General features: G+C 39.0%; 3 protein-coding genes across 4 annotated transcripts; all 3 read left to right on the top strand.

The window, feature by feature from the left end:
- The first annotated feature begins 92 nt into the window (after positions 1-92).
- On the top strand, positions 93-3,255 carry LOC139105130 (excitatory amino acid transporter 3). 2 transcript variants are annotated; one of them, XM_070661052.1, is made up of 10 exons: positions 93-422; positions 603-865; positions 1,037-1,211; positions 1,330-1,372; positions 1,444-1,480; positions 1,672-1,855; positions 2,049-2,282; positions 2,358-2,549; positions 2,654-2,788; positions 2,964-3,255. In XM_070661052.1, exons 2-10 carry the CDS (start codon positions 631-633, stop codon positions 3,130-3,132), a joined length of 1,404 nt encoding a protein of 467 aa, XP_070517153.1. In that variant the 5' UTR covers positions 93-422; positions 603-630; the 3' UTR covers positions 3,133-3,255. The 2 variants fall into 2 exon arrangements, with proteins under 2 accessions (XP_070517153.1, XP_070517155.1); XM_070661054.1 differs by lacking the exon at positions 93-422 and adding an exon at positions 439-538.
- Positions 3,256-3,581: 326 nt separating this feature from the next.
- LOC139105129 (putative uncharacterized protein DDB_G0282133) lies at positions 3,582-8,338 on the top strand. Its single transcript, XM_070661051.1, has 10 exons — positions 3,582-3,805; positions 3,992-4,152; positions 4,243-4,385; positions 4,505-4,652; positions 4,782-5,020; positions 5,083-5,143; positions 5,249-5,367; positions 5,529-6,727; positions 6,820-6,936; positions 7,073-8,338. Exons 2-10 carry the CDS (start codon positions 4,053-4,055, stop codon positions 7,089-7,091), a joined length of 2,145 nt encoding a protein of 714 aa, XP_070517152.1. The 5' UTR covers positions 3,582-3,805; positions 3,992-4,052; the 3' UTR covers positions 7,092-8,338.
- A 2,416-nt stretch (positions 8,339-10,754) lies between these two features.
- Jra (Jun-related antigen) lies at positions 10,755-18,191 on the top strand. Its single transcript, XM_070661055.1, has one exon. It carries the CDS (start codon positions 11,607-11,609, stop codon positions 12,426-12,428), a length of 822 nt encoding a protein of 273 aa, XP_070517156.1. The 5' UTR covers positions 10,755-11,606; the 3' UTR covers positions 12,429-18,191.
- Positions 18,192-24,804: the final 6,613 nt, after the last annotated feature.

Raw genomic sequence — 24,804 nt, 5'->3', positions numbered from 1 at the left:
TTATATTTGATTTTCCGAAGATTTATACTACTGAAATCGTCGACCATTTGATCATATATATAAATAATACAATGGCGCGTTTATCAGTAGTATGAGTTAACGCGTCATCGTATATGATCAGGCCGGAGATTTGTGTCAGAAATTACGTTTGTTTTATGATAAAGATCTTGACATAGATAATTAATATATGTGTATAATTGTCTTGATAACGTCTCTTAAGGTACAGTAGTTCTTTAAAAGACCATCTTGTTAAAAGATCGTTTAATTAAAAAACTATTTCTTTAAGAGTTTTCAAACTCAAATAATTTTTAGAATGCTTATTAGAATATGAGTAAAATTAGGTTTAAATAAATTTTTTTTTCTTGTTAATAAATTAGTGTAAAGTGCGAAGCAATAATCATACATTTTCATATTTATACAAGGTAAATAATTTATTTGTAAACTTTTTAATATATATCATAGATTTTTAAACGTAACTAATTAAAAAACAACTAAGAAAAGGATGGTGTATACTTATTTGCGTCAAATATTACTGTCGGTAAGAAATTCTTCTCAATAATATTAACAATGTACGTAATTAAAATACTTTTGTTAATCTTCAGATTGAATTAACAGTAATAGCAAATAATAATGTTGAAATTAATATCCTGGTTTTTAAAACACAAATTGATAATAATGACATTGATTGGGGTAACTATTGGGATATCGAGTGGTATGAGTCTCAAACGTAGCGGAAAATGGTCCCAACGAGATATCACGTACATCAAATTTCCTGGAGAGATATTTATCAGAGTGGTGAATTGTTTAATAGTGCCACTTATCACGTCCAGTATTATAAGTGCCACTTATAATCTCATTAGATCTGGTATGTCCTCTTATAAGATTATTTCTTAGATTGTATCGTGCCTTTTATTTTAAAAAGAGAAATAAAAAATAAAAGTCAAATATTATACTTAGATGCCTTAGATAATCAAGGGGCACGGTAGTGCCTCGCGCCAATAATTTTAACCACTCTAAACTTATTATAACTGTATAGGACCTATTGGATTAATGGCAATTTACTATTACTTAACGACCACTACAATTGGAATAACTTTGGGCGTTGTACTTGTCGAGACTATTCGACCCGGTGAATCAATAAAAAATGAAAAAGTTGAAACGCCACCACTCACAAAAAATTTAATGATAGACACATTTCTGGATTTGTTTCGGTAATTAAATAATATTATTCGGTAAATAAATAATATTCGGTAATTAAATAATTAAATACGTATGTACATATATTATCATCGTGCAATTTTATACGTATTTTTTTTTCTTACATTACAGTAACCTCCTTCCCGAAAACTTAATAGAAGCATGCATGTATCAGGTACGTTTACGTATAACGTAATTAATATTTCTTATTAAAATATCTCCAAACTTAATTTTTTTTTATTGCAGTATCAAACCGTTTTAGAACAACCAGATAATACGTCAGGTACTGCACTAGAAATCACAAATTTTTGCCCGTAAATCTTTTTTACTTTTTTTTTTCAACTTTAATTTTTTAATCTTTAATAGTGTTAAAAATAATTTATTTTTATGCTTTGTGTAAATAACAAAAATTTATTCCATTTATTTCACTATTTTTATACAGATCTGTGATTATAATTTTTTAATTCATTACAGTGCCAATAGAAGAATGGCCTATAACGAACGAATATGTGGCAGGAACGAACGTCATAGGTTTAGTATTTCAGAGTCTAATACTAGGCTTAGCAATTGGAAAGATAGGTGCCAAAGGAAAGCCACTGTCAGATTTATTTAATTCTTTATCCGATATCATGATGAAGATTATGAAATGGATAACACTGTACGCGTTATTATTAAATATAAAATATATTTTATTGTAAAGAAAGATCTAAATTAGATACAAAGCACATGATAGAGATACTGAAAAAAAAAATTTATTCGAGTTTCTTACTATCGTGGTAAAAGATATTTTACACACGAATAATAAAAAAAAACATTATTTTACCCATATGTATAACTACTTTTTGATTTAGGATGGCTCCAGTAGGCGTGACATTCCTTATTGCTGGTCGAATGTTAGAAATAGATGATTTTAGCGATATAATACATCATTTCGGACTTTATCTTGTGACGGTGTTTACTGGACTAATTCTACAAGGTTTTATAATTCTGCCTTTCATTCACTGGATTATTACGCATAAATCGCCATATAAAATTATATACAAACTTGGTCCAGCTTTTGCAACGGCCATCGGAACATCATCGAGGTATAGTAAAAAAATACCGACATACGAATCAGACTAAGTTTCTCAAATCTTAAATATGTTAAACGTATAATATAGCTCTGCCACTATTCCCTACACAATGAAAAGTTTAGAAGATCTCGGCATAAATCCTAAAATAACAAAATTTATTATACCGATTGGAGCAGCAACAAATATGGATGGAATAGCTCTATACGAGGCTATCAGTGCGATTTTTATTATACAGTTGCGTGGGCTGCAATTCCCGTTGTTGAAGATAATAATTGTCAGGTAAATGAGTAAAATGTGAAACGCGGTTAAACTGCAATGCCGATTTTTTTTCTTCGAAAAAATATTTTGTTATAATATTATAAATTAAATATTTTTATCTACAGTATTACGTGTACATTATCTTGTGTGGGTGCTGCTGGTATACCTAGCGGTGGCTATTCGATGTTAATAGTGGTATTAAACTCCATAGGAGTACCTATTGAAGATGTTGCAATGATTATCGCTGTTGACTGGATTATGTAAGTAAAATACAGTACGCTTATATTATGTACATAAAATGTTATTTTTTCTTTTAATATAAAAAAAACATTTTGTATTAATTATTAATACGTATTCAAATATATTCCATACAAATTCTATTTGCAAATATAAACGTATTAAAAAAAATTATATTAATGTATTTTGTTTTTACAGAGACCGTTTTAGAACGATAATCAATGTTATAGAGGATGCGCTTGGTGCAAGCATTATATTTCATTTTTCTAAAAAGCATTTAGAACAAGAGTTGGAAGACGAGATGTATCCTCTAGAAACAAACATTGGTGACACGCCTATGAAAGTACATTTCTATAACGAAAATTAAAACAAATTTAATAATATTTTTTATTGTTATAAAATTAAAAAAAATAGGAATATACAATTATTTTATTATTACTATTTAAAAAGTATTAAATTGTACTTATTAAAAACAATTAAGTAACATTCACAATATAATAACTGCGATCTTTTTTTGTGAGTGCTTGTTAATTGTAGTACTGCGCGCATAAGACAAGTTATACAAAAATAACATTTATGCCGATCAGATAAAAGTTAAAAACTTAATATTTTTTTTATCTTTATTTTTTATTTTTTTTTATACTCAGCGCCAAGAATCGTATTACGCGCTTCATCCATGTATTCTTACGTCCGTCCATGCCTTTAACTGACTATGAATACCGGCCTTAATACAGTGGTTACATAAACTGTAGCTTTTTACATACGACATCTACAGTCCTTATTTCAGGAATAGACCCACGTTTTAGAGTGAGCAGTGTGAGCAACGATTTATTCTTTTGATAATTGTTTGATAACTGACTTACCCAAGTGCTTTCAACTGATCGCAACACAATATTTGTCGTTGCGACTAAAAAAGCGTAACAACCGTTTGGCTTAGTCACGCGACGAGAGATATACGAAATTACGAGATTTATACGCATAAGAAAAATTCTGCCTATACGTTACAAAGTGCATCATATCCTTGCTAAGGGAAAGAGGAAGTTAGTATTCTGATTAATTATTAGTTGTGGTCGGGATACAGTAATAATAGATTATTTTATCGTAAAATGGTTGTGTTTCGTAAAAATGTTCTATAGGAAAATATCGAAAAATACGATACAGAAATTTTACGAATAATAGAATTTTTGGAATAAATTTGTAAGATTAATTCCAATTTGTATGCATAGGTTTGGTGCATTCATTATTTTAATGCAAATTAATTGTCAAGAAATTAAATAGTACAACAACATGCCGAAAGTACCAATTCGAAAAGTTAAGAGGGTTAGTTTGTTGACTAAGAGAATGCAATGTCTGGGAAAACATTACAGAGAACGGTCCTATAGACCAAGTAAGTGGTTTTGATTGTTTTAATAGTTCTTCATTTTGTATGCTCTTCATCATATCACGATCTTATTACATCAATTAATTATTTTTTTAGTGTATGAAAAATTAAAACATAATAATAGTTATTTGGCCAAAGCACTTTCAAAAGAGAAACAAAATAATCAGTCACTTTTTGCACATAATGTGGATCTAGTTTCAGAAATTCAACAGTTAAATTTAGTATGTAATAGCAGAAATGTAAGTATTATTTATACATATATGTATATTTTTTTATGTATAAGAAAAAAAGGCAAATATAAATAATTTTATATAAACTTTTAATATTCTAATTTTCTCACTTGTATTTATTCTTTCAGACTATAATTTCCAATGTACTAAATAATGCAAAAGAAGTACTTAAAATGTTAGTGACAATGACTGGTTATATGACAAACACTATCTCTATGTGTCAAGAACTTAATGCTTCTAATCCTATTACAAGACTGTCACCTATTACAACTGAAAGTAAAGAATATCCCATATTTCAATAATGAAGTATATTAAGTTTTAATAATTCTTTATTTTGATTTTTTTAATGATCTGTGCATTGTCTATTTTATTATTTGTAGTTTTTATGTTGAATTGCAATTTCAGAAAAAGAAATGACTAATAGATTATCAACAAAATCACCAGCTAAAGGTGTGGTAAAGCCTATGGTGGGTGGATATACCATTACTAAGCCTACAATTAACTTAAGCCGGGTTAATATGGATAGTTATAATAATTTATCAAGACTTAGTAATATATCAGAAGTATCAACACCTACCAGTAGCCCAGAAATGAGTGAGAATAGACGGTCACAGATTCCTTTATCTACCACACCCGTTCGATATGTATGTATATATTTGTTTTATATTATATATATATATATTTTTTAAACAATACACAATTTTAGGAAAATGGTCGAATATGTAGACTGCCTGAAAGACTGCCTATTTCTTCACCTCCAGTTAATGGTATGGTAACATAATTAATTTAATTATTTAATTACTATAAATATTATAAGTTACTTGATTAGTTAATATAAATATTAACTAATATTTATTTATGTACACTTGTAGTGGACATAGAAAGGAGAAGAAGAAGAAACCACCATTCAAAGAGATTGTCAGTATCTTTTTCACAGTCGCGTAATAAATGGCCTGAAGTAAATAAATCTCCAACTACGGGACGTATTAATGTAAGTGACACTGCAATAAAACTTGAAAATATATTTTTATTACTATCGAATTTTTAGTATTAAAAGAGTGGTTTCATTCATGTAAAAAAAAAATAGATGTTTAATTATTTTGTACTTTTTGTAGATATTGCATTTCAATAACTATTTCACTTTTTCTATAGGTAATTGGCACCAGGATTGATATTGAAAGTCAAGAAAGTAATGATAACACGTCTCACACTCTATCAAACAGAATAAGTGGAACATCGAAATCACAACTATCCATTAATTCAAGTATGGAAGAAACATGCTCAAATACATCGAAAAAGGATCTTAATACACAAATTAGTATTAAAGTGACCGATAAAAATGTTGGTAGAAATTCAAGTATAACGGTAAACTCAAAACTATTGCACAATAATACCAGAGCTTGGGAGGAAGAAGACCCATTAGAAGGTCCAAGTTGGCTGTTCAACAATACCCTGCCATCACGAGATAATAATGAACGAGAAGAACAACTCGATCAGGTTGACGTTTCTGATGTTAATAATAATACATCACAAGCAATCGTGTATGATGATTCGCACGTTACAGAAAATAATATAGAAGAGTTATCAAACTTAAACGATTCTATAAGCGATATGCAAACTTTAGAGAGAAACGTAGAAAGACGTGGAGAAGCATCTATTTCCAATCGTTTTGAATGTCAGTCTTATCTAAACGAACAAGATACAAGTGGTAGTAATTCTGAAATGTTTCCAACGGCGACTGTGTCTAATGAAAGGAATGTACATAATGTAGAAGATAGTAACGCGAATAACACGATGAAATTTGCGAGTTTTGTGACGCTAAGACGAGGAGACCCAGAATCACCGGGAGAGATGACTGATGACTTTACGTTAATGCTGCATCAATCTAGACAAAATATGCAATTTAATATTGATGAATTGCGGCTGCCCATTTTGCAAGAATCCGTAACAAACAGTTCCACTATCAATAATGAAATTGACACTGAAAAAAAGACCGTAATACCAAGAGCTACGAGCTCGGTAGCGTCTATACCGAATCAAACTTTGAATGATTCCAACTACAATCATTTTTTAACGAAAATGCCATTAATTTTGGTGAATAATTACAAAATAACATCAACTCCACAAAAAACGAAACATTCCAACAAAAGTAATAAAAAATCAGGTACAAAAAATACGAATAATCAAATTAATAGTAATAAAAAATCTACAACAGTTAAAATTACGAGTTTGAAAAGCAAATCTAAGAGTAATCGAGATCCAAGCGCAGCCAAAGTTGTTTTGGAAAAACTTAACGATTCACATGTTAGGATGTCAGCGAGCAGCGATACACAAAATACTAGTAACAACAAGTAAGCATTGTTATGAATCGCAAACTATTGCGAAATCTTTTTCTTACGAGTCACGAGTCGCATGTTTTATCGTGAACGTGAAATCTTTGTAGGAAAGACACCACATCTGATGAGGAAGACATTCGAGACTCGGAAAGTAGTAGCCACGCTTCAAATCGTCCTCGACGAAGAAAAGCGCCGGTGAATTTAAAAGAGCCTAGTTTAAAAAAGTAAGTAAAAATTCTATACTTAAATAAAATAGAATATGTTCAATAGAATTTGTTCTAATTAAAATATTTAAATATATTTAAATATATTTAAATACGAATAACGTCATACGCAACATAAAAATATGTTTCTTTGCAGAAAACAGAGAAGGGATTAAAAAGAGCCGATACATATAATTAAGATTTAATGACAAGAAAATTGTTGTATCATACTATCAATATTAACTGTTGAATACTAATCTTTCTGTATCTGTCAAGTTTTAACAGAATAATGTAAGCGAGTGTGTACTGCGTGCATTCTATTTGAGTAATTATCAAATTTCACGATTAATATTAACTAATTAATATCTTGAGAAATATAGTTGATTCAACCGTTTTAATAGTCGCGCGGAAACTACATATTACCGATATATTACTTCTTCCACTAATATATCGTATACATATATTATATTTAATTTTTGTGTTTGCTATTGTTCTGAGCATTGATATATGTATACTAATCATGCCTGTATATCTTCCTTCTACAGCATTCTTTGTACGCTTTTAGAATTATTTTATATTTTTAAGTACAGCTTTATTTTTTAGTCCTTTACTCCCTTTAGGAGAATGTAGTGACCAATGAATCACTATTGACATTTAAGGATAATTTGGCACAGTAGATTTCTCTAGCTGTTTTGTGTTGTAGTAATTTTTTAGCGTATATTGAGTTTAGCTAAAGTAGCTGCTGCTCTACGCCAGCAGATTATGCTTTTTTTTTTTTTTTGGATGATTGTATATATATAATGTTCAATATTTTTTAATCATCACATGAAATATGTTTGTAATCGGTTTTATATTTATGTCTTTTAAATTGAATCTCAAATATGATATGGATTTTAAATGTATCTCGCGGACTCGACGGCAAATCTCAAATTCTTCCTTGCGTTACCGCTTTGTAACGTTTCAGAAATGGCCTTAATAACGGAAATGTCAACAGTAATTAATCTACTGGTTCTTTCATCAATTTTGAATTATTATCTGACTTCTTTATCTCTCTGAGGAACGCGTAATGTTCTCGCAGCGAAAAGGCTGCGTCGAAAAGTCGAAATTAAACGCGAGGTAAAACCATTTCGCCGTACTCGCGCGAAATGATTGATCGCCGTCGGAAACGGCCGCCGGCTTTCGTGCACAAATAAAAAGGCTTGGCCTACGTGTACTCGAGTAGCGTTATGTATATATGTAATAGATTTAACCTTCTGCGCGCAAGCGAGCGGGGGCGACAGAAATTAATTATGTTTGTTTAATTTCGAGATGAAAAAAGCATCTGGCACCGCCTCGCCCATGCGGCGTTTAGATAGAAGGCCTGGAAAGAAGAAACGGAAAAAAGAAGACCGAAGATAGAAGAGAAGAAAAAAAAAAAAAAGAAGTCGAAAATTCTTTACGCGAAGACGCTAAAAAGTGTTTACTAAGATATGATTAACTTTAAAGTAAAATGTTAAGTTACGGTATTTCGGTATGATGTTTAATCGTTCGCATTTTTTAAAACCCATTTATTTTACTTTTGTTTTCAAATATTGCTAATTTTTTTTCTTAATGTGTAGTGTATCGATTGAAAGTCTGGTTGTTCCAAACCAAAGTTAACGTCTAGACTTCAAGATGACGAAGAGGCGCTACGTTTATGTCAGTTTGTTAAGCTATTTATTAAAACGGCAGGATAATACATTGCGATATACCGCGAAGGAATATTTGCATGGCACAATCGATCGTTACTGTGAACGACGATGCAAAACAGCCGGCGGCATCGAAATATTATCGGTCACGTACCGAATTGCAGGATATCACCGCCTTGCGCTCGCATTTTTCTCGCTGAAAAATCACGAAAAATATTCGAGACATATGTTCTTATTAAGTATGCCGCGTGCGGGCGACTTTGTCCATCTAAAGAGACACGGTTATCCTTGCGTGTCTCCTATCTCCGCGGGAGCACGCACGTTTGTTTTATGACATATGAGTGAGAATCGCATAATTAAATTTGGCGCGGGAGCACACGCGAATGTCACCTGGAAAATACCTGCTTTTTCTCGCTTCCTTTATTCACGTAATGACTAAAGTAATGATACATGCATAGGATACATTTCGGTTAAGAATAAATTAAATAGTTTGCTTTTTCGAATTTAATTTAATTACACGCCAATTATAATTAAGCAATTTTTATATTCGAATATTTTCAGTGATACGAGGATCGAGTGATTATTGTATGTAATTATTGCGACAGAAAAAGTACATAAAAGGATTTTTAATTTTCTAATTGCAGAGTGTTGTGCTTTGGAATATAAAATGCATTTTAAACTTGATGACATTTATGTCACTTTTCGCAAACTGACTCGGATAACGATTCAGTAAATAGCACACGCTGAACACGATCTTCCTGGAAAAGATTTGGGAGAAATGCTCAAAGAAACTATTCCGGGAAAGTGCATGCGGCCGGAATGCAGTAAAACACAAAATTATTCGAAAATACATCCGGTAAGCGTGGCATTTTCATTGAATTTATTTTTTAAAATGTCTAAATTAAGAATACTAAAAGCCAAAAAAAAAAAAAAAAAAAGGAAAAAAAAAGAAAAAGAGAAAAATACTACGAGTATAAAAATTTTTTATTTACTAAAATATCAGTAAAAAAAAGTAAAGATACTAATAAAAAGACGATAAAAATTAGCATTCAAAAGAGGATTTATTCGTAAAAAAAAAATTTACAAATCATAAGAATATGAATAGTCGAATGTAAGAATTTAAATCTTTGTCAAGCGCATTCACATTCGAATTCCTTGTCTTTAGCGATACAGACAACTAATAACATTTAATGGCATATAAAACGTGTGACAAACGCGTTGCCCGAAGCGTTGATTTATCTTAAAATCGATACGTGAGGCTATATACGACCGGTTGCATTTAACCGAAAACAATAACGACGAATGTTTCAGTCGTCCTGAAAATGCTTCGTGCATCGCAATTGCATAAGATGCGAACGGTCGATCGCAAACATTATGCTGTAAGAGTAGGGAACAACTGAGAATAGGGCTTACATTTTTATGCGAACGATATTGACGTGACAACTAAAGTAGTCAATAAGTAGATCTCGCCTTTATTGTGAAAGTATATCCTTCAATTGAAAGAAACGTGTTATGTTCTTAACAGATAATTATCAGTTTTTAACATTGAATTTAGACATTAAACTTTGGTTCAAGACATGTCAGATATAAAAACTTTCCATTATTTCACTTTGCTTATTACGTTAATCTTTTTTTTTTTTTTTTTAAGCATAGATCTGTTACTTTAAGGAATTTTCGGAAAAAATGCAAACTTAATATGTTTAAGTACGCATTTTTTAATTTTTTATTCGTCTAGTAGGAAAGTTAAAAATCTGATTTTGGCAAAGCGTAGAAACTTTTTTGCCTGCTCAAAACGGTAAAGGGAGACGACAGATCCGCGTGGGAGCGGGACGGCAACCATAAAGCGTCGTTTCTACTTGCGTAAGCGGTTTCTACGGTCAGCGGTACGAAAGAAACTTGTTGGTTCGTGAAATCGAGTCCGTCGGCGTCGCTCTCGTTGCATCGTTTTTACGCGAGCTTTTGCTCTTTCGACGTTCAATGACAGCTCGCATTTTCGCATTGTTTCGGGAGAGTTTGACATCTGTCACACAGATAGATGTGCACCTTAACCCTTTACCGGCGTTTCAATATTTCCTCCACTTTTCCCGCTGATCCCTCCACCATGCGAACGGCCAACCGGGAACGCATGCGCTCGTTGTTTCCCAGTAGTTCCGATCGGCCGGCCAATCGTATGCACCGAGTGGCGTCATCAGCGTCCAATCGCCGCCGCAATGGGTGACGGCAGTCCTATTTTTGGCCGGCGTGACTCACGGGATATAAGCGAGTACGTTTAGTTGGGTGTTCACAAGTTGTCGAGCCACCGTGGCGCACAGGGTGATCTAAGCTCGCGCAGGCACACGTCGTCGCGAATCCGTCGCGCTGCGTTCCGTTCCCGTGGAGTAAAAGGACGGGACACGCGCAACCACGTTGCGCCGTGAGTCATTGTTGTGTTGACAGTTGGAGCAGACGAGTGGTCACGACAGGCGGACGAGCAGGTTGCCGCTCCTTCGCGGACCGGTCGGCGTCGACGTAGCGGCCGCCGGACGTGCGTCGAATATCGCACCATCTTCTGTGCCGGATCTCGGCCAAGTTACTCGCCGCGGTGCCGCCGGTGGTGTGTGCGCGATACACCGAGTGACGTGACAGTCGTCCCATGAGACGTGGGGGACGGACCAAAGGTGCGGCGTGAAGCAAGGAGAAACGTACGGCCGGTATCGTATCGCGAGTGAATTTTTACGTACAGTCGCGCGCGGTTGTTATGTAATCATCGCGGCGCGAGGCGAAGTGTTTGCGCGTGACGTAGGCAAGGAGAGCGAGAAAGAAGACAAGGAAGGAGACTAAGAACGTGGGACTCGTCGACGTGTTTGAACTCCAAGACAGTTCGTCGTGTTGCACCAAGGGTTCCTTCAGGCCTGGAAAGCGAGTCGCGCGCGGATAATTCCCAGGGGGAACGGCCGTTTTATCGCGGACGGCAAGAAGACGGGAAGGAGTCGAGGGTGAAACCTCGGTGTTCCTAATCGAGAGTTGTTCAGCCCGACGGCATCGATGGTGCGCAGCCTAACGATGGAGCAGACGTTCTACGAGGACGCGAGCATCTACACCGCGATGAACGGTCGCGAGAACAACGTGGGCCAGCTCAAGCGGAACCTCACGCTCGATTTGAATGGCTGCCAGAGGCCAGGCCCGCAGGCGAAGAGGCCGAGACTGGGCCCGTTGCCGCCGGCTCTCAACAACATCACGCCGATCCTGAGTTCGCCGGACCTCAATATGCTGAAGCTAGCCTCGCCGGAACTCGAGAAGCTGATCATGACGCAGCCAGACGGTTTGGTCACCGGCTTACCGACGCCGACTAACCAGATCCTGTTCCCCAAGGCGGTCACCGAAGCCCAGGAACTGTACGCGCGAGGCTTCGTCGACGCCCTCAACGAACTCCACCACTCCGACAGTTCGCAGGAGCCTGGCGGAATGCACGGCGCTACGTACACGACTCTGGAACCGCCCGGTAGCGTGCAAAGCACGGAGTCCACTCTGAGCAATCCTGGTCTGGTGCATGTCAAGGAAGAGCCGCAGACGGTGCCGAGCGTGTCGAGCACGCCGCCGATGTCCCCGATCGACATGGAGAACCAGGAGAAAATCAAGTTGGAGAGGAAACGGCAGAGGAACCGCGTGGCCGCCTCCAAGTGCCGACGGCGCAAGCTCGAGCGCATCTCCAGGTTGGAGGACAAGGTCAAGCTGCTCAAGGGCGAGAACACCGAGCTCAGCGGCATCGTGCACAAGCTCAAGGAGCACGTGTGCCGGCTCAAGGAGCAGGTCATGGACCACGTGCACGCTGGCTGTCAGATCATGTCCGTCGGTAGTAACTTTTGAAGCTTCAGATCACTCAATCTCGAGCCGGGATAACAAGCGGCAACCTCATCGCATCCCTTTTCATTCTCACGGGTTTCGCCGAGCTCGCCACTCTGCCCCTACGCAGTAATGAAGAAGACAGTGAACTCGGTCGCTACGTGTGACTCGGAAACGTTCTCTTTTCATTTCCCATCCTCGACAAATTTATATTGAAAACGTGGTGGTCTTTTTTTTTCTGAGATCGCTAAGGAGAAGCAAAGCTTGTCTTCATCTCCATCGTCGTCGCTAATTCAAGATTGAGGAGGCGGGTCTGCGAGAAGCGAAGGATTAACTCTGTTTGCCGCTGCGCCCGAAAAGGAATCATCGTCGCTGCACAAGTTATTTTTTTCTTTCTTTCGGTTCGTCTGTGACACGATCGAAGGAGGATACGATTGTTTAACGATGGTAGGAGCAGTAAACAACCAGCGAACCAGGAGGAAAAGGAGGAGAAGGTGACGGTCGAGGTGAAGAAGGAGGAAGGAGTGCCTTCGTACAGCGTGAAACGTAAAAGATGCTTTTGGGAGAGCGGCGGGCGTGTATGCGTGCCTGTTGCGCGCATGCGAGAGACTTTACACGCACGACACGCTCGGCGGCGGGCGAATGCGTGCGTACGAAAGAGAAAAAGAGAGAAAGAGAGTGCGTGCGACGAAGAGAGAGTATGTATGCATGCGTGTAAGAGAGTGGGTGAGAGAGAGGGAGATCGCGCGAAGTAACAACGAGGGGGAGAAACACCGCGGCGGCCATTTTAGAAAACGCGAGAGAGCCAGCGAGAGATTCGAAGCTACCGGAAACTGAGGCTCCTCTCGCACCTCTACCCCCTTTTTCCCCATCGTCAGATACGCGATCGTCGTCCGAGCGATTCGCCAGGTTCCGTTTTTCAATCGATGTCCGAGTCTTATTTCCGGGAACGAGTTCGACTTCAATCGAGTTCTAATACCGTTGATTTTTTTTCCCCCGTGCTAGAAAGACCTTCTATTCTTTCTCTTTCTATCTGGCAATCGAACGACGGCGACGGTTGTGTATTTTTTTGCGGATTAATCAAAAACGGAGGAGAACCTTGTCTTTTCGGCGCGGTCACGCCGGAAAGACCGCGCGACCGATCGCATGTGATAAGTGCAATCAAACCGAGGAATCACGTTTGCCTTTTTTACCGAATGTACTTTCGCGAGAGAGACTCGAGCATTCCGCTAGTTTTGGAAACTTGTACATTGCTACTTTGGTGCATACGAAAGATTGACAAATTAATTAATTAATTAATTCTAAGGAACACATCGCGATGCTGTATTACAGCCGCGCGGAAGCACGTTGTAACGCATTTCAATGTATCAGACGACGGATTCGATCGGCAACTGTTCAAGTGTCGAAACGAGCTTGATTTATTAAATAGCGTACATCTCGTGCAATTTTTTTCTCTTTTTTTTTTAATAATAAAAAAATGTAGCTTCAAATCCTTGAATATATTTGTCTATATTACGGGCAATTAAAAATAAAGTATTTTTCTAATTGTGATTGGTAAAATAAAGTTATACGTGTAAATATAAAGAGGCGCGATTCTTGGCGCCAAGTATATATTGTAAATTTTTCTTTTTAAATTGTTGAAATTTGTAAAAATGTATAAATTGTTTCTGCATCTTCCACATAATGCGTATTTTAAATTGATCGATTGATGGAGTATTCGACTAAAGTGATACTTGTAATATTTATATTGTACTGAAAACCGTCGGCAAAAGATTCGCGTTTTATTACGGTCGTGTGCCTCGCGTCGCGTGCAACGCGATTAATATTGTTCGATATTTCCTGTAAGTGCATCGATACTTTTTTCCGACGTGCCTCGCTTCGTCCGCGACGCGCTGGTCCAAAGTGCAGCCTGGGTTTTAATCTTGCTTTCGCAGAAAGGAGCCAGCGCTGTCGAGTCTGTACAAATAGATTAACGAATTCGGGAGCAATCGCGCGAGCCTTGAACCTTGTCGCATTGTCATCTCGGGCGAGAAAAATGAACGCGGTGTACGCTCGCGTGTGAAGAACGACTGCGATCGACATATGCTTATTAATTCAGATTGCATCCTGATGGCCGACTTACACAAAGAACCAAGAAATCAAGCATAATTATGCGACTGATCGCGCTTATTATCGCGTTCAGGATATTCAAAGAATTTACTCCAACTCGTTTATCACGTCCAATTATTATTATTATTATTTTTTTTTTGCAGATCAATTATTGCGAATAGTTCTTGCCAGTTTTAACGCACTTACTAAAAGATTTTTAAATAAAATTCGAAAATACTACCTTTATAAATTGAAACAGCAAACAATGTACTTAAAAGAAAAATTAATTAACGAAAGGGAAATATTCGCGTGGATCGTTATATCGCGTTCGTTCGCGTGATATTTGCAGGAAGTCCTCCCGAATCTGTCCCTTAGCTTTTAAGTCGGAGACGGTCGGCGAATCACGTTCTCCTTGGCTCTTCTGCGAGTTCCTCGGCGCGTGGAACTCCATTTCGTCATATGTGCATCTAGTCTTGTTCAGTATGCCCTTGTAACTTGCGCGCGATGCGTATGCGTGAGCCGCATACTGCACACTTTGTACACTCACATGTACATACACGATATACACACGTGCAAATCCGACATGTAGTACACAACGCCGCGGTAGCTGTAACCGCGTTTGCAGAGCCATATGTCGTCGGTGCTGCACGGCGTTGGAAAGCGTCGCGACGTCGACATCTGCGATAATCGGGATTCGCCATACCCGACCGGCGTGTACGTCCACATTGCCGGAATACATGCGTATACTTTCACGATACCGTAGCGACGCGTATTCGCTTAGACTCATTTCGACCAGCGATTAAATTAATTAAAGCTTAATCGAAGTGGGTTTAACAACGCGTCCTTCGTATTTCGCGTAAACGAGACCGCGTGGTAATAGATTTTGAAACGAGGATTGCATGGGCCCGAGGTTGCAAGTTATCGTTATCGCAACGATATCGGCAACAAGCGAACGCCTCGTCTTTTTGCAAGAGATTTTCCCGCGCGCTGAGTGGCCAGCTTAATCTCTTCGTTCGATTAATCGTCAAGCTGCTGGCAATTTATAAAGCAAATTTTTTAAAATATCGTTAACTCAAAATGGGACTCCGATTCTGACAGTTTTATTTCTTTTCGTCTGAAAAATGTTAACTCTTGAAAATCGACGGGTCACCATAACTTGCGCGGTGTTTTATTTCATGGCTGATATACTCTTATCAGTTTTCGTTTTTTTTTTTTTTTTTTCCCTTTTTTTTCCAAGTGCATTTCGCAGAACTCTGATGTGGTTGAGTAGAGAGATTGGAATCGGACACCTTGTAGAGAGAAGCGAGCAATAACAAAGTAATCTTACCTCTATTTTGCGCATTATCCAACATGAGACGAATCGCGGCGCGTGATCGCGAAGAAAAATACTTGGCGAGCGGATGGAGGAAAAAAAATCGCGGTTATACGCCGTTGCACAATCTTTCGCGAATAACGCCCTCGCGCTCCTGCAATCTTATCCGAGAGAATTTCGAGCGACTTATCGTGAAATAAGGGCAGTGTCATAAAAATTCTGTTTAAGGTGATTGTAATTTAAAAAAAAAAAAAAAAAAAAAGTATAACGACTTCTTCGCGCTTTGTATCGCGGGATATTTCGACGTGTGAGAAAATCGACTTTTCCTACAAGATCTCGCTTGTTGCTCGCGACGAAACGCAGGCGTTTTCTTCACACAGATGTTACGTAACGTCTGTCATCAAGCAAAATCTAACGGGTGTGCTTGTCGCAAGCGCGGCGAGCGACAAGTCGCACTTATCGATTTATCTACAATTTGTGTCCTCCTGGACAAAATATATTTTATTGTTAATGCTTCTGAAACGCACGAAACGCAACGTTTCACTCGCAGACAGTGGGTTTTTTTTCTTTTTTAACTTTTTTTATATGATTCGTATTTTAGACATGAGGCGATTTATGGACGCAATAATGGAGCTTCAATCAAATTAATTAAGCGTGCTAAAACGATAGGCGAATCGACCCCCTTCGAGATGAAGATCGCAATCGATTTTTCACACCTTTTACAACTCACGCACATTTTATCGAGCCGAGAAGGAGGAGGACGCCGAAATCTTTGCTCGCGCAAACTTGCGTGCTTGTCTGACTTGCGATTGTTAGCTGGCCTCGTTCTCCATCTCTCTCTCTCTCTATATATAAATATATATATATATATTTTTTTTTAACATTGACACGAAAGCGTTAAGATATATTTATTTCTTAAGATTAACTCCCACCGAGACTCGCAACAGCCGCTACGTTAATCTTGCATAAAAAAAAAAAAAAAAGATTACGAAGAGCAAAATTTCGAGACGGTGAACAACTATCGAAGAAGTCTCACGTATGTAATATTGTAGAACAGTTTTAAGAAAGATGTTTAATGCGAAAGTCAAATCATTGCACGTTCTAACACGATTATGTAACGATATTGCGGCGAGTGTCGGTGGATTAGTTTGCGCGCTGTTTCCTCTCGCTTGGATATTCACACTTTGTATTTATTCGCCGCGATGACGTGCGATCGCCGCTTCATGCTCTCGATCGCAGAATCTCGCGCCCGTCATGTCCGAACCACTCGAAAGACACTTGACAGACACTCTTAAAAGCGAGGCTGAAGCGGAAAGCGCGGAGTCGTTTCGCCTCGCTCGTCCGTACATTCTGGCGTTCAACCCTTTGCGATTGCATCGACGACGAGATTTTATTTAACAGAGCGGTCGTACGGGATGTGCCATCTCGAAAAAAGTTACGGCGGCGTGTAAGATATGTACAGTGTATAAGATGCATTTCGACATGGGACCGCAAAGGGCTCGAACCAAAGAAAAAAAAAAAGAAAAAAAAAGAATTAAAAAAAAAGGAAAAAAAAAGTTTCGTATTCTCTTGCCGTGCTCGACATTGGATATGTCCAGCTTGGATCTTCACGCGATGGAAATAAATGCAAGGGAATACGGAAGCAGGCTCGCGAGAACGAATGTATTCACACATGCCTTCGCGGCGTGCCTTCTTTTTCATTTCTCGCGTTATGATAAATCGCGCGGGCGACATCCCTTTTTCAGGGGCACGCGTCTTTTTCTGGGCGCTAGTCCCCGAGCGAGGAGAGCGGTGGCGCAAGACGTATGAAAGTAACGGAAACCACATGTGATTTAGTCAGTAAGAGCGAGAAAAACCCCCCATTAGAATATAATATTTTGCGTGGCGAGGTGTTGTGCGGTGGTTAACGACGCCCGTGAACGAAAGATATATATACATATAAAGACACACATACACACTCACACACACGCGCGCCGTAGAGAGTTACGTATAACATTATACATGAGAGTAAATATTGCTATATTATAAAATGTAATGTATAAAATAATATTATATATATATGTATATATATACACACACACATATATACATATATATATGTTATATATTGTCTACCGAAAGAGAGCGAAGAAATCTTTTTTTACGAATAATTTTATTTTTGAATGAAATACGACGAAAATAAAATTTCAATATATTAAACACAAGCGAGTTGCGTAACTTTCTTTTTATCCTCGATGTAATCTTATTAATACGAACGATGATGGATTTCTTGGGTCAGTCTTTCATAATGTTTTATGTAACTTAATGAGAGGTTTAATCCTCGAGTACATTCCGATTACGGCAATCTACTTTTCTATTGTATTTCTGGAAAAAAAGAATTATCTTTACATCCACCGCATTTTCCGTTTCAAAGATTAAAAGACGGCTCTCGGTTACTGGCGAGTGAAAGAGAACGAAACTAAATTCCATGCGGCTAAATTATCTCCCTCCCGTCTGAGCGCGTTAATTATTGCAATTGACTAATTGGCTCAATTGGGAAAGTTCTTGGTACTAATTAAAATCAGACGAGCAGGGTTTTAAAAGTGCTCTATTAGAACGACCTTTTGTTCTAAGAATCTCTTTTTAACAAACGGTAATCCAGGTTTTATTCTCTTTTATTAGGGCAACGGTTCAACTTAATGAAACGGAAATATCAAAACAGAGTCACTGATAAATCATCTTTATTTAATTATATAATAATTAAATATTGCAGTACTCCTTGCATATGCTACGCAATACTATGTAAATTCTTAAATAATCCCAGTTTATAATCATCGAGCTTTTCTTTTAATGATAATTAAATGCGCTTGAGTACGCATTCGAAATTTTACAATATAATGCGTATGATGTAATTCACATAGATCTCGCTGAGCGTATCTTTGCGCGAGACGTTACCGCGTCTCTTGATTCTATTACGATAAAATATTTTCGTATTTAGACTGGTTTGGGAGATTAATCCATTTGGGAAGAAGAGGGAAGCAGTGGGGAAGTATAAAGAATCATTTATTAGGATTAAAATGTCACACGGGGAATGTCGTATCCTAGGGAGGGTTATTCATGGCTTTTGGTATCCGCGGTGGTGGTAATAAGACACGTGTGCGGCGGCGGCGGTTGCGTGATTATCGCGCCTAAGATTACGACCTCAATTAACATCTGACGGACTTGGGCCGTTAATAATTTTTTTTTTTTTTTTTTTTTTGCGGTATTCTTAGCCGGAAGGACACGCGAAACAAAGCCGAGCGGTCTTTTAATCCGATCGTTGCGTCGCGCGGGGAAAGGTGATGCGATCGTAGGAAGCGCATTCACGGCCGCGGATGAGCCGATAAGACATAAATTCCGCCGAGCGTGGAATGCACACGGCGAAATGTCACGCGAGAGAGCATAAGTGCCGTGATCTAAGTGCAAATAACTCCTGATTTATTGTCGAAGGATACAGGAAGACGAGAGAGAGGAAAACATCTGACGTTAAATTAAAAAAAAAAAAAACCATGAAATGGAATGAAAATAATGCTATATACTTTATACTCGTAATTAATAAGTAGGCACCTCGAGCCACAGATTGTTTCGGACCCTTTTGTATTAATAATGATTTATGAATATTTGATAACGATATCAATATCGTATAATCGTGGTAATACTTAGCGATTCGGAAAAGAAAAGAAAAAAATAAAGCACGAACGGTTCCGTTGTGCTTTCAACGCGATCTAACCAGAGATAAAAATTCAGAGGACGCTGTCGCTTCGGCTTGCATGTGCCCGGAAGATATCGCCGTGTTATCGACGACGCGTTATCGCGCCCGTTATCGGTACGCGCGCTTCGGCCCGTTTAACTATTGAATGTGTGCTTATCGCGAACGGGAAAAAGCAAACAGCGTTCCCGCCGATCTGCCCATCGTTCGTTCTTTCCATGCTGATTTTCGTTAGCATGGACGCCGTTGCGCTACGTGATTTCACACAAAAAAAGTGTCAGCTTAATGCTCAATAAAGAAGTCTGCATATCTGCGCTATTCCGGATGCAGCAGTTAAAAAAAAAAAAAAAAAACATTTTAGCCACGCCAAGAACAATATCGCGGGGAGATATGGCTCTCCCGCATCCGCGATTCGTAGATTGCTGTTTGCGAGGTCAAGCTGATCTCTTTCTCGCGAGTCTAATCGATTTTTAACACGAAATCCGTACCGATCGTAATATCACGGCGTTAGATCGGTCAGATTGCGCAAAAGAATCCACGTATGAGACTGGAACCTTGGTTCCAGGTTGGAACCGATCGCCGGCGAGGAGAAGGACGCGAGACATTTTCTTTTCTGGTTCTCTTTTTTCCTCCTCTTTTCTTACTGTTTATCTTGGCTTTGGAATGTAAGAGATAAGTGGCCGCATACACGTGTACGCGCGAATCTCGAGGAGAGAGACTGGCTTATTCGGATAGGAAAAAGATGTGTGTTTATGGCGCCGCTGTTGCGTTATTTGTCTTCATTTTGAGCACCATGTACTTTATTAAGCGCTTTTTGTGTATGAATTTATTACGAAAAGATCGCCAAAACTAGAGAACTGTTCTTGTTCGTTTATTATTTTAATAATTAACACGTTTTATTAACACATATTTTATTGTGAAACGAAAAGAAAGGAGTAGATTACGCAAAACGTAAATGGATGAAGATTTTAAATACTAAATCGGAAAAAAGAAACGTTTTATTGCTGGCGGGTCGTCGGATATATTTCACGTTCCAGCCTGACCTTCGATCGCTGTTCAATAGACTCAATTATTGATATGATTGATTACGTAATTAACTCGATACCAAGAGTGTAATTTATGTGTACGCAAAGAAATGTCAGCGTTATCTTTCGAAAATTTCGGTGTCGACGACTTGCTTGTATACAAAAAAAAAACAAATTTTTACCTGAAACACCAGCTGTGAGTAATCAGCTTTTAATTCTATGACAAACAGCTGATCGCTATCGCAGTTGATTGACGATAATGTAAAAAACAAAAACGCGGCTTTTCATCATAAATCATATTTATTGCGTTCGTCTACAATTAATAAGCAAAAGAAATTAATTAGCCGATTTATTATCGGTGTTATTATTGCTGACCATCGATTGTTTGTCGCCGGTGATAACGAATAATAGCATTAAGTCTAATTTTCGCCGTGAAGCCGAATTGTTTTACAAATTAAAAATAACGGAGGCGTATTATCGTCGAGAATTCTTACGCAGTGCTGAGTACGGAAACGATGCTTTTTGAACCTAGTTCGTTATTGAATAATCGTGTCAGAATATTAATTAGGCAGATTTTGCGTAGTCAAAAGTCAAATGAGAGAGCGAAGTCGCATAATTCGTCGATCGGAGAATCGGTCGCTCGGAACAGCGAGTCAAAGTCTCTGTGCACGTTTATGCGTGCACGACGACGAGATAAGACTGTAAATTGCTTCTCGTATCTTCGGCGCATCACTGTACAGGACGTTTCAGAGAGCATTTAAAATTCTTCCTCGAAAAACTACCTTTCACGATTGACGTTAGACGACATTACGAACCAATTTCGAATCATAGTTTCGAAAAAGTAAAACTCATCGTGGGCTCGCACGACGATAAAGTATTTCGTTATTCGGTCGATCGGTTTCTTTAAGAACACCTTGTACACGAGGCGCTTCGTTCGTAGCAAATGCGCTCATGGAATTGTGAAGCGCGCGTTGTTTTTCACGAAAATGTCGAAGGTGCGTCTCGCGCAGCGAATATTTATAGATTCTTGTATTTATTTGCGATATTTCCGCATAGAAATGATACGCACACGAGTCAAGACGAGCGATGCGCCGAGCTGCGCTTGCAAACCGGCCGGCCGTTATCACTTTCCTGAAAGATCGCGTGGGGAGGGAGAAAAGAGAGAGACAGAGAATCTTGCGACGTGCGGTATGTGGAACGGATTTCGCTTTATCGCCGAGAATTCTCGGAGCCGCAACGCGGGGGAGCGGTGACGTGACGATGAAGCCTTTCGCTCGGTTTCTCGCGGAAGCGACAAGCCGAGATTGGCGTGGAACGAGCGACTTAAAAGACACCGAGTATCGACCATAATGCGGCGATTAAAAGTATTTCGCAGACAAAGTATAAAATGTTAAATAGATGAATGCGGAATTGTAACTTTTATTTTTCTTTTTCTCTTATTTTATTTTTAGTACAGGTTCGTTAAGATGAAACACTCGCATGACAAATTTAATTTGGCGTCGAGGGGGTCCCCGAGACAAAAGTGTGCTAACGGGGAATTCGATCGGACGCGCTAGTGCGCACTGGTGCATACTAAAAGCCCGTCGGGAGCAGGCGGAGTGTGCGTACAAAAGCATATGGGTAACATATGCGGAATTGAATATTCAGTTTCGCGGAATTTATGCGTTACAGCGCCCGGGACACGTTTATGCAATATGCATCCTCGCAAATCTATGCGCGTGGCACGAAACGCGCGCCGGCGTGCACCGGGGCGTATAGTGTTAATTGTGCAGATGCGGAAACCTCGCGGATTTGTATTCACAAACGCGCGTTTCAATTGTTCGGCCGCGCCGAGACTGTCGCAACGGTTGGGATTGAGTGCCACTTCGACGCCGAAGGATAAAACGAAATTCTTGACATAATCGCTTGGCCGCAGGCGACAACTCGCCGCTGCGAAGCGAGGCGCAATTCCGCGAGCGGGATTCCGTGAAATCCCGTTGAAAATGGATGGCACCAGGCGAAGGTCGCGGGAGCGAGTGCCACCTTCGAAGGCCTAGCTCAGCTCATCTAGATCGCTTTTAGAGAGGCGATCTGACACCTCAGATGGAGAAAAATGCGAGGCTGCGCCGCAGATCACGTCGGCCGTATCCGTATAGAGTTACGAAGCGGAGCGCGCGCTTAACCCGCGGCGAGCGTGCGATTATCGTGAATTCCGAACCGCACCGACGGCTCTCATTATAGCGTGTCCTTGAATTGATCGTAAGCTCTCCGCTATGTGCGCGCTATTGCGCGCGCGAGTTTTATTCGCCTAATTGCTGCCGCGCGAATTATCGTCCAATTAACGGCGGCCCGATGATCCCGCCGATTGCACGGCAAAGCGGCCGCTCCGTTCGAATCGCCATCGCATAAATAAGCAAATTTGTCAACGATCTCCGATTATCTTCGTTAAACCTTGCTTGCAGATCGTGCTCTTCGAATTATAAACCGTTACGTTCTTACAGAGATATATCCTCTGTATACGTTAAAGTATTCTTAAATAATTTAATAGTTTTAAGTTTATTTAGTATACGATAAATTTTTCTTCTTCTTTCTTTTAGATTAATTTTTACATAATTTATCAAATGGTACAGTGGACGTTTGTCTCCAAGCGCGAATTTTATTAAACGCACGCTCGGATCCAAAGTGTTAGAACTCAGTTTATGCGCGGCCGCATATTACGTAATCGTATATGTAAAAGTTGCGGCGTGTTTCGGCATTATCTTGATTTTTGTATTTTAACCACGTTATCGCGATGCGCCGGGCTCTCTACGCTATTAAGCGACGACGCGTGGGATAATAGATCTCATCTGTTTACTCTTTGCACAATGGCTGCTGATGAGAGATCTGCACTCTTTTTTCCAACTCGATCCCTAGCATCGATAAAGAGTTATACCAATTCACGCGGAAATGTTTAAGTATTACAGTTATATCTTTGTCACGCAATTTATGCATACGTTATAAATTATTACAAAGAAGATCACGAAAGTGACTCGCGCATTGATCTAGAAACATTTTAATGTTGTACAAATGGAGTTTTAATGCTCTCTAACGATATTAAAACGTTTGACACTTTTCTCTCCTTTCCTCTCGATATCATTAAAAATGAAATAATTACGTTTAGTAGATTTAAAAAAAATGTTTTATACGTGCATCTTTCGTTAGTCCGCCTCAAAGTTTGATTTTATTTCTCCCGATTAGATGTGCGCTTATTTAATGGCGTTTCGAGTCTGGTGATTTGTCTTGCGAACGCCGCCCGGCGAAATTTAGCGTTATCTTTCATTCCCGACTCTGTTATCTCGGCGATGTGTCATTACCGCGGATGTTGGGGCGGGAAACGCGCCGGGATAAGTAGGCCAGACTAAAGCGGCTGCGATGCTTTGTAATGTAGATAAGCCGTCGCGAACACAGCGAGGCGGGTGCGACACGGCCGCATGCCTGCCGGACCCGCGGAATGCGCGCGTAAACAAAGAGCACGCGTGCACACGCGGGGACAAAGAGAACCCGCGCTCGATCGCGTCCTCGTGCCAGACGTGCCAAGTCGGTGCCAACGGCGCGTTACGATGCTGCTTGACAAATCCTAGACGGATCAGTTCTCGTATCGCGAGATACTTGGATACACGAATTTAAAAAATTGTAACTAGCCGGAAAACGTAATTTCTTAATTAATACAAATAAGATATAAATCAATTTCATAATTAATAAATTTTTAGAGTCCATTATTTTATTGTATGCAATATAAATATCTTATTTTGTATTTTTTCCATTTTATAGCGACTGATATTAATATTGAATTCACGTAGATCATTTGTAAACAATTTTTTTTTATTACTTTTGATTACAAAACATTTTTTCGGTCGCGTAATCGCTTGACGGCGCGACGCCGGTTCGTGATTCATGTCGCTCGTCCTCATCGCCGGTTTATTCGTAACGTGTATTAAGTCGGACTGCAATTGGCAGATAGCCCAGAGACTCGTCAAATATTGTGCAAAATCAATGCCGATGAAGCGTGCGAAGATACTTTCCGCGATCTATCATTTTTCTATACTTGCGTAACACCCGCGACTCGCGATAGAGATCTAGGAATCACGCTGGCGCGAGTTTTCAAAGTCTCGAGGAAAATACACATATGTGTAGAAGTTGTAGAGCGAGATCGATGTGTGTCACGTATTTTTACACGCCAGCAGCCTATTTTAAACTCCAAGAGCGGGAAATTTCGCTCGACGTTTCAAG

Source organism: Cardiocondyla obscurior, linkage group LG08 (genome assembly GCF_019399895.1).
Source record: "Cardiocondyla obscurior isolate alpha-2009 linkage group LG08, Cobs3.1, whole genome shotgun sequence".
NCBI classification, from domain to species: Eukaryota; Metazoa; Arthropoda; class Insecta; order Hymenoptera; family Formicidae; genus Cardiocondyla; species Cardiocondyla obscurior.
Note: the sequence above shows the minus strand (reverse complement) of the source record. Positions and strands in the feature narration are given on the sequence as shown.

Coding starts and splice junctions, on each gene's coding strand:
- Jra (XM_070661055.1), top strand. CDS start 11,607: ATGGTGCGCAGCCTAACGATGGAGCAGACGTTCTACGAGGACGCGAGC.
- LOC139105130 (XM_070661052.1), top strand. CDS start 631: ATGTTGAAATTAATATCCTGGTTTTTAAAACACAAATTGATAATAATG. Junction 1,373..1,443: donor TAGAAGCATGCATGTATCAG/GTACGTTTACGT, acceptor TTTTTATTGCAG/TATCAAACCGTTTTAGAACA. Junction 1,481..1,671: donor ACAACCAGATAATACGTCAG/GTACTGCACTAG, acceptor AATTCATTACAG/TGCCAATAGAAGAATGGCCT.
- LOC139105129 (XM_070661051.1), top strand. CDS start 4,053: ATGCCGAAAGTACCAATTCGAAAAGTTAAGAGGGTTAGTTTGTTGACT. Junction 4,386..4,504: donor TAGTATGTAATAGCAGAAAT/GTAAGTATTATT, acceptor TTATTCTTTCAG/ACTATAATTTCCAATGTACT. Junction 5,368..5,528: donor CAACTACGGGACGTATTAAT/GTAAGTGACACT, acceptor CTTTTTCTATAG/GTAATTGGCACCAGGATTGA.